Consider the following 8,719-nt stretch of genomic DNA (forward strand, 5'->3'; position numbering starts at 1 on the left):
GAGCATTGAGGACTGCTGGGCCACACCAAGCACGGATCCCTACCAAGACGTTCACCACAAACTCATTGAGAAGGGGTGAGTGGAGTGCCCCTAGCATGTATGGTCTCTGCACCGTGAGCACAGTCACCTCTCTTTGCTGGGTGCTAAGAACGGGTTGCTGTGAGGGATCAATGACCAGTAGGTGGAACCTTGTGGTGGACACCATCATTGAACAGGTGTAACAGCCCCATAGATGAGCCCCCAACCGCTCTGAACTGAGCCCTGTCTCCTGACCCTGCTCTGCTGCCAATAGTGCTGCCTCCCCTCTAGCATGGCTCCTGGCCAGCTGAAGAGGCAGAGGGCAAGGAGGGGAGAGGGGCCACCTTGCTGGGATGTGCAGAGAGGTGTCTGGTGAAGAGCTTGCATTAGAGATGGCTGCAGCCAAGCTGAAGCCAGGAACGCGGATATCCGGGAAGTGGGAGCCGCAACCAGGCTCACTTCTCCCCTGCAGAGCAGCTGTGGACCCACAAATCAAGACACGAGCCAGATCCCGTGCTGGTGGCAGCTCCTTCCTGAGCTGGGCACAATGCAGGGTGCCAAGGAAAGGCGTCGCCACTGGCACTGAGACAGAAATACTCCTGTTCAGCAAAGCTTGGGGGCTGCATCCGGTCCCTGTGTGCTCTGGTGTCTCAGGCTGGGATGTTCCCCCTTGTTTGCTACCTCCTGACTCTGCCACTGTGTCCCAGGTGCCCCCACGATGAGACAGTGACATACCTGAATGCCATTGGAGAGAGCACTACTGCCAAGTTCAGCTTCCAGATGTTTCAGTTTGTTGGTTACCCTGAGGTGTTCCTGCACTGTCGTGTCCGGCTCTGTCTCCCCAACAGCCCAGAGCCCTGTGCCAAGGTGAGCTCTCCCAGCGCCCTGCACTTCCTCTGGAGAAGGGGCTCTGCTCAGGTGCCTCAGCACAATCAATGCCTCCCAGCAGCAGGAGCTCACCCCAGGGCCCTGAACTGAAGGTACCAGGGCTTGAATCCACCACAGAGCTCGTTTTCCTCTTCCCTCTGTCTTTTGGATATTTGCAGGAGGAGAGGTTTATGCTAGACTTGGGGAGGAGCTGGCTAAGGTCCCTTCAGGAACCAGCTCCTCTCATGCACTTGACTGCTCCCAGGCTTCAGCCCCAACTATGACTCTGCTGGGAGGAGACCACCAGGATAGCTCTCACCCCCTGGAGCAGGCTTCTCCCCTGCCCTCTGGTCCCATCACCCTTCCCTTGGCTTTGTTGACAGCAATGCCCCAGGCACTGGAGGAACAAGCGGGCACTGGAGGATGACTACAATAAGATCATCTCCTATGGGCCCATCCATCTCCTGGCTCCTCCTTCCTCGGGAGCAGAGACTCACCATTCCAAGACTGACCAACAGGACCTGGCAGGTACGCGTGTCTCTCCAGGGAGGGCAAGGAGCAGCTCACAGACCCTTGCAACTGTCCAGGCAATGCCAGGTTATTAAAAAAAGTCTGCTAAAATCACCACCCTGCACAGGAGCATGTAGTCTTTCAGGTGTCATGGTCATGCATGGTGTGCTCCAGAAGCCAAACCAGCTCAGAGAGGTTAGCTCTGCGTCAGCAGCTCCATACTAGGCAAGGTTGGGCTGAGGAGGGGAGCTGGGCGGGAAGGGACCAGGAGCCAGAAGGCTGGGTTTACACACTGGACCTCTACATCAACCCAGCGAGGCAGGCTCCTTCTGAGCCCCACGGTCAATCCAGGGGGATCCAAGCAGTGGGCTGGGAGCAGGGCTGGGGGCAAGCCCACCTACAGCACAGCTCAGACCAGGCATGAATGCCAAGCCCCTGAGCAGTGGGTGTGGGTGGAGGCCCCAGGTAAGGCCAGTTGGGGTGACCAAGTCTTGTGAGTGCCCTCAAGGCCCCAAAGCACCTCCACCTCCAATGGCTCTTACCCTTCATAGGAGATGACCTCTCCAGAATCAGACTCCAATCAGGAGATGCTGTGCCAGGGCTCAGAGACAGCTTAGGGGGGACCCAGATGTGTAACCAACCTTTCTCCTCTCCAGCAGGACCCAACCCGTGGCTCCCTGGGGCCCTCATCCTGCTGTGTGCGCTTGGTGTGCTCGCTGTGGCTGCAGCGGCTGGCAGCACGAGGCAGCAAACGGTGTAGAAGCGGCGGTTTCCAAATAAATGTGGCAGTAGCAGAGAGGCTTTTGCCTGTGTCCTTCGAGGGTTTTTTGGGAAGGAAGCAAACGGTGCTTGAAAGATGAGTCACATCAGAGTGTTTCTGTTCCCTGTAACATCCCTAGGACCTTCTCATCCCCTCCTGGCCCACCCATGCTCTCTAAACATTCACCTAGGGATGGCAAGTTCCTTCCTCCTGCTCTCCTCCTCCGCAGAGTCACCCAGGCATGTGGGGAGCTTGAGAGAGTCCAGCACAGAGCCACCAAGATGACGAAGGGAGTGGAGCATCTCCCTGCTGAGGAAAGGCTGAGGGAGCTGGGGCTCTTTAGCTTGGAGAAGAGGAGACTGAGGGGAGACCTCATTAATGTTTATAAATATGTAAAGGGCGAATGTCAGGAGGATGGAGCCAGGCTCTTCTCAGTGATGCCCAATGGTAGGACAAGGGGCAATGGGTGTGAGTTGGAACACAGGAGGTTCTGCTTAAACTTGAGAAGAAACTTCTTTCCAGTGAGGGTGCCAGAGCCCTGGGACAGGCTGCCCAGGGAGGGTGTGGAGTCTCCTTCTCTGGAGACATTCAAGACCCGCCTGGACGCCTTCCTGTGTGATCTCATTTAGGTTCCTGCTCTGGCAGGGGGGTTGGACTGGATGATCTTTCGAGGTCCCTTCCAATCCCTGACATTCTGTGATTCTGTGAACCCACACTAGATACTTGCCCACCAAAGCTGGATTCGGGGGGTTCTGTGTGATGCAGATGCAGCACTAGCAGAGCAAGGGCTGCTCGGTGTGTGCATGCACACGCGTGTGTATGGACGCTTGGCCGTACAGATTTCTTCTTTCATTCACGATGGGTGGCCAGCGAGGCTTTTGCCCATCAATACATCCCTAAGAAACGATATTGTCAGCATCAAGGACTAAATCCCTAGTACTTGGGCATCTGGCAGAGATTTAATACTCAAACACAGTTAAGGAGAAGATGAGCATTTTCCCTGTGAGCGGCTGCGTGTGTACATTTGGCTGAAGCACAGTGTCCTTGTGGAAATCCTTACTGTCCCCAGATGGTGTTCTGCAGGAGGGACCTCCAGCAGATCCCTGCCCAAAGAGCTTGGCCCCAGTTCGTTTGGAGAGGACGTATTGCAAAGAAGCTTGTGGGATTTCTCTTTTTTTGCTAATTCCTAGGTCTAAACCTCCGGAGTCTGGGCTGGAGAAAGTCCATCCTCCCACCTCTAACTGCAGGAAGACCTACTGCTGGGCTGGCCCAGCACCAAGGGCCATCTCCAGCGAAGAGCCATCCTGGCTGTAGGCCAGTGGTTCATGGGCTCCCTCCTTGCCCCTGCAAGAGCCCCTGGGGAATGCGATAAGGGGCACTTGGAGATCATGGGGGAGCTGCAGCGTGGAGGGACTTTGGTAGAAAGGACGTCTCTGAAGCTCCTTGCCCAAGGTAGACCACTGGGAATGAAAGGGCCACAGCAAAGAGCCCTGCTAAGGTGGACCGTGCCCACTGAAGAGCAAGCAGAGGCACGGTAAACTGAGCCCTCATCCTCCGTGGGGAAGCTGCCTCCGTCGGGATCGACGCTCGCTTGCAGTGGGAACACGCACAGGCAGGGAGGGAGGTCAACAAGCAGCTAGTCCTGGGAAACGGAGCCAGTGGTCTCCTTCATCTTCGGGTAGTACAGGATGACCAGCCAGACGAATATGAAGAATCCTGCAGGGAAGGGAAGGCAGACACTCAGCAGCAGCAGGAGATGGTGGGGAGCATCCTGCCAGGATGCTGCTGGCACTTCCCTGCCACTTCCACAGGGTTCCCCCATCTTGCTCATGTTCCTGCAGCAGGACCTTCCCATGTTTCAGGTGGACCATTTGGCTGGGACATGCCCTGAGTGGATCATGTCCCTGTTCTTCTGCTGAGGAATGGCTTCCCTGAAGGAAAAACACCCCTGGCAGAGTGGACATGGTTAGGAGCCATGATCAGCTCCACGCCATCATGGTTCTGGTTCTGGTACCTTGGGACCCCTGGTCAACCCACTGCCAGTCTGGCTCCTGCCTCCACCAGCTTCCCCACCCAAGCCCAGGAGGCCCAGCTCAGAGCTGGCCCTGACCTTGGAGGGAGTTGAGGATGGTGAAGAGGTAGAGCACTGGCGCAGAGGAGGTGCTGTGGGTGAGGAGTGCCAAGGCCCAGGTGGCTCCCAGCAGGCAGAAGAGCCCCACTGCCACCAGGGCCACCTTCCAGGCCTTGCGGTCCCCCTGCACTGCCCTCGTGCCCTGCAGGCAGCAGCTCTTCTGGGTCACCACCCCAAAGACAGCCATGTTGAAGAGGAAGATGAGGCCAAAGTAGCCACAGTTGGTGATGTAGTGGACCAGGAGGTATTTGGAAGTGATCCAGCACCTGAAAAGAGACAACTGCGGTCCCTCCAGCAGCTCTGCCAGCCCCAGCAGCACCAGTGGGAGCCTTCTCAGGGGAACGTGTTGGGGATGTAGAGCCACCCTTGGGGTGGGGTTCTACAAGCCCAGAGTGAAGCAGGGGGGGCAGTGGTGCAGATCCACTGCCCTCAGGTTGCTCAGCTGGGAGGGAGCCTGGAGAAGCTCCAGGGGGACCTTAGATGTCCCTCCATGACCTGAAGGCCTATAGGCATGACTGAGGAGGCTCAACACGAGAGGTGGTGGTGGTTACCACAGCAGTAGAGAGCTGCTGTGTTGTAATCACAATTAGGGAAGTGGAAGCTGAGCAGGATGGGTGCAGCCCCCCACCACCATGCTCCTGGCAGGACCAGGTTACCACTCCCCATGACTAAGGGCCACCTAAGCCCTGTGGGTGGTGGCGCACGCACAGGTGGGCTATGACTTGATGGTCCACTGTCTGGATGCTGTATTCTCCATAGCTGCCGATGACTCCTGCCACCCCCACCACAAGAACAGGGAAGCCTGGAAGAACAAGGGAGACACATGGAAGAGGCCAGAAAAGTGAGCAGTGGGTGAGGTGGTCAGCCTGGGATCTCTGCGTGGCCCTGGATGTGGTGACCTCTGGGAAGATGGGGCTTAGGGACCCCCTGAGGTTGCACAAGTGCTGGGAGCACAACAGTTGCCGCTGGGACATGATGTGGAGAGGGAAGGACAGCACTGGGTGGCAAGAACAAGGGAGACACATGGAAGAGGCCAGAAAAGTGAGCAGTGGGTGAGGTGGTCAGCCTGGGATCTCTGCGTGGCCCTGGATGTGGTGACCTCTGGGAAGATGGGGCTTAGGGACCCCCTGAGGTTGCACAAGTGCTGGGAGCACAACAGTTGCCGCTGGGACATGATGTGGAGAGGGAAGGACAGCACTGGGTGGCAGGGCTCAAGGTGTCTCCTAACCTCTCAGCAAGATGATCTGCCCCAATGCCCCCGAGGTGCCTGTGGAGGGCTTGCAGTGGGGAAACAAGGACCCTGGAGAACATCACCTGCTTAGTGAGCAGGAAGGTAGTCCCCAGCGGGTTGGAGGGTGCCTGCAGGTGCTGCCCTGAATTTCGTGCACCAAGCCCATGTAGGACACTTCCCAGCCCTGACCACCACATTTGGAAGAGCTGGGGGCAGAATGGGGACTTGCTCACACTGTGCCCATCACTACATCACCCTGTTCCCCCTCCGGCTATACCCCACCACCCCCTCTCACCCCAGCTCTCTCCCAGGCTGGTGGTGCTCACCCCAGCCAACCAGGCACAGCTTCTCCAGGTAGTGGCGGATGTAGGTGCCGAGGACCTTGACAAAGAGGAGGTAGAGGTGACAGCCCTCCAGCCCCGTCCAGGTGAAGCAGCAGAGCAGGCAGTAGTGGGTGAACCCCCCCAAGACCTTGCAGGTCCCACCAGAGAGTCCACCGTTGAGCAAGAAGGCCAGGTTGAGGAGGAGCAGGCTGCCCATGAGGTTCATGTGCAGCCCCAGGTTGATGTGGAGGGTCTCCTCAGACCTGAGCCTGCACCTGGGTGAGCAGAAAGGCAGGGGTCACAGCTGAGCAGGGCCCCATGCTGGACCACAGCAGGTTCATGTAGAGGCACCGTCATTACCCCACATCTCTGCCAGCCTGATGAGTCCCCAGGGAGCTGCTGGCACGTCCTACCTTAAGAAGATGCAGAAGGTGATGGTGAAGATGGAGAAAGCCATGGCTACCCCACAGCCAGCAGTGGCAACAGCTATCAAGGCTTGTGTTGTGGAGAGCTGGATTCTGCCAAACACACACATGTTGTGTCAGACAGGTCCTGGACCAACCTAGAAAAACCTGCCTGCAGCTACCAGAGCTGCAGGGACTGGTAGACCCAGTGAGCTGCTTGCAGGGTCCCCACACAAGCCACTGCTCTGTCCCCCTGGAAGGTCTTCAGGAGGAGCAGGGTGGTGGTGGCTCAGAGGAAATGCTCCCTGGGACAGGGTGAGGGATGAGTGAAGGCTCCTTGACCCCCTGCCTCGGAGCCTCCACCAGAAGATGGGAACCCAAGCCTCGCTGCTCCAGAGCCTGGGGGCTGCTTCCACCCCGTACCCACTCTGCTGAGCTGCTGCTGTCCTCCTGAGCTGGGGCTGGGCATGATTCTGGGACTTGGGCTTGATCTGGGAGCAGCTATAACTGTCCCCTGTGCAGCTGCTGGTGACACCTGAGGGGCCACCGAGGTGGGGCAGGCAGCACAGCTGGGGTATAAGCAGGAACTGTGGCGAGTGGGGTTGTCACCAGGAGGAGGGTGAAGAAGGTGAGATGGTCGCAGGAGCAGACTGTCCCATTGTCCCCAGGCTGTGTGGCACATCCACTGCTGCTCCAGCCTCCTGCCTGCCCTGTGACAGGCGCAGGACAACAGCCGTGAGCACCGGGCAAAGCACCCGTGCCCAGTCCCACACCCAGCCCTGCTGAGTACCACACCTTGGCTGGGATCCCAGAAGACACATTGTGGGGTGATGCTCTGCAAAGGGAGAGAGTGGCATCAGCTGAGGCCACGGTGAGGGGCATCAGAGGGGAGGTGGAGGGAGGGCACGTCTGGCTTACGTGGGGCAGCTGCCCATGGGCGAAGGTGAGCTGCACAAGGTCCCGCAGCCCGGTGATGCTCATGTCTCCCACCGTGATGCCCACCACAGTGTCATCCAGGACCTGCCCCGTCTGGTTGACCTCCTGCATGGGGGCAACACTGCCTGAGCCGAGCTGGCAGGTAGCAAGTGCCAGCGGCCAGAGGGATGCTGGCAATGCCAGCTCATACCTCAAACATGCCAAGCTGCTGGGTGTTGAGGACCGTCACCACTACACGTGCTGTCTGGCTGCTCAGGGACTGGAATATCTCCCTGGGGAGCTGGATTTTCCCTGCTTTGCCCTCCTCCATCATGTTCAGCATGACCGCTCCCTGCAGTGGAGAACAGCAGAGGGGGGTTGCTTCCTGGCAGTGTCACCTCTCTGCTTGGGACCCACCAACCTTGCTCCAGAGACAAATTCAGCCCTGCCTGGGTGGGTTTTGCTCAGCAACATTGGCAGGAACCCAGAGGGCAGAAGGAGAGAAACCTCATCCCAGAACTCAGCAGCAAAGGGGCAGAGCTGGGACCAGCTGGCAGGAGAGGCCCAACCCACCATGACCCCACAGGATGTGGTCCTCTGGGACATCCAGAGAGTGGAAGGGCCTGAGAGTAGGCAGGAGGCACAAGGTCCCACATGTTCCTCCTCCTTCTCTTCCTCCCTCTCACCCTGACCACCCGCCTGCTGTTGGGACAGCTCCTTGGAGTGAGCTCTTCCCTCCCAAGCACCATTTCACATGACTCCTTGCCAAAGGATCACAGAATCACATCATGGTGGGGTTGGAAGGGACCTCAGGAGATCATCCAGTTCAACCCCCCTGCCAAAGCAGGTTCCCTACTCCAGGTTGCACAGGAATATTCCCTCCAGAGACTGGACTCACAGGTGGAATAGCCTCCTCCAACACTTCAATGGTTAATTTGGGGAACAGGGGTCCCAAATATCTGGAGAATAACCCCTGATGATGCTCCCCTAACAGCCCCACAGACACCAGCGCGGCACAGGAAGGCAGAGGATCTGCTGCCGCAGGGAAGGGAAGCCACTTCAGATATTGATAAGGTCCCCCCTCAGTCTTCTCCAGACTGAACAGTCCCAGCTCTCTCAGCTTTTCCTCACACGGGAGATGCTCCAGACCCCTCATCAATCATCTTTGTGGCCTCCACTGGACTCTCTCTAGAAGATCCCCGTCCCTCTTGAACTGAGGATGCTAAAGCTGACATGGGTCCATGACACAACCCATGGAGCAGTGTGGGGGAAGAGCACACCATGACACACCAAGTCCCAGAGCAGGCTGAGGGGTGACTGGAAGGCGTAGGGCCTTCCAAGTGAGAGAGAGGGGCACATCTCACCTGTGTGGGTGAAAAAGTGATGAGGACATCATGTGTGACATCCCTGCTGATGTTCAGGAGCAGCACCTTCAGCCTGTCACTCTGCGCCAACCCTGCCAACTGCAGCAGCCTGTGGGGCGGGAGGGGTGTGGGACTGGGGAACATGGGGGGCTGAGCCCCCAGACCCCACCGTGGCCACCCCTGCCCATTACCTGAG

The 8,719-nt window shown here is 58.0% G+C and overlaps 2 protein-coding genes across 2 annotated transcripts in view; one reads left to right on the plus strand and one right to left on the minus strand.

The window, feature by feature from the left end:
* LOC104524451 (uromodulin) overlaps positions 1-2,155 on the plus strand; it is a gene marked incomplete at its 5' end in the record, with an annotated part of 4,983 nt that extends 2,828 nt beyond the window's left edge. Inside the window, 4 exons of the mRNA XM_029084818.1 lie at positions 1-75; positions 726-885; positions 1,269-1,413; positions 2,055-2,155. The exon at positions 1-75 is cut by the window's left edge and continues 153 nt beyond it. Coding sequence (XP_028940651.1) covers positions 1-75; positions 726-885; positions 1,269-1,413; positions 2,055-2,155 — 481 coding nt within the window. The remainder of the gene's footprint in view (positions 76-725; positions 886-1,268; positions 1,414-2,054) is intronic.
* A 1,636-nt stretch (positions 2,156-3,791) lies between these two features.
* ADGRG3 (adhesion G protein-coupled receptor G3) overlaps positions 3,792-8,719 on the minus strand; it is a gene marked incomplete at its 5' end in the record, with an annotated part of 5,191 nt that continues 263 nt past the window's right edge. The window contains 11 exons of the mRNA XM_029084819.1: positions 3,792-3,871; positions 4,266-4,552; positions 4,995-5,088; positions 5,844-6,115; positions 6,254-6,351; positions 6,833-6,954; positions 7,040-7,079; positions 7,163-7,285; positions 7,371-7,511; positions 8,524-8,632; positions 8,715-8,719. The exon at positions 8,715-8,719 is cut by the window's right edge and continues 149 nt beyond it. Of these exons, the coding sequence (XP_028940652.1) occupies positions 3,792-3,871; positions 4,266-4,552; positions 4,995-5,088; positions 5,844-6,115; positions 6,254-6,351; positions 6,833-6,954; positions 7,040-7,079; positions 7,163-7,285; positions 7,371-7,511; positions 8,524-8,632; positions 8,715-8,719 (1,371 nt within the window). The remainder of the gene's footprint in view (positions 3,872-4,265; positions 4,553-4,994; positions 5,089-5,843; positions 6,116-6,253; positions 6,352-6,832; positions 6,955-7,039; positions 7,080-7,162; positions 7,286-7,370; positions 7,512-8,523; positions 8,633-8,714) is intronic.

The sequence above is a fragment of the Antrostomus carolinensis genome, unplaced genomic scaffold (genome assembly GCF_000700745.2).
Source record: "Antrostomus carolinensis isolate BGI_N321 unplaced genomic scaffold, ASM70074v2 scaffold30104, whole genome shotgun sequence".
Classification (NCBI taxonomy): Eukaryota; Metazoa; Chordata; class Aves; order Caprimulgiformes; family Caprimulgidae; genus Antrostomus; species Antrostomus carolinensis.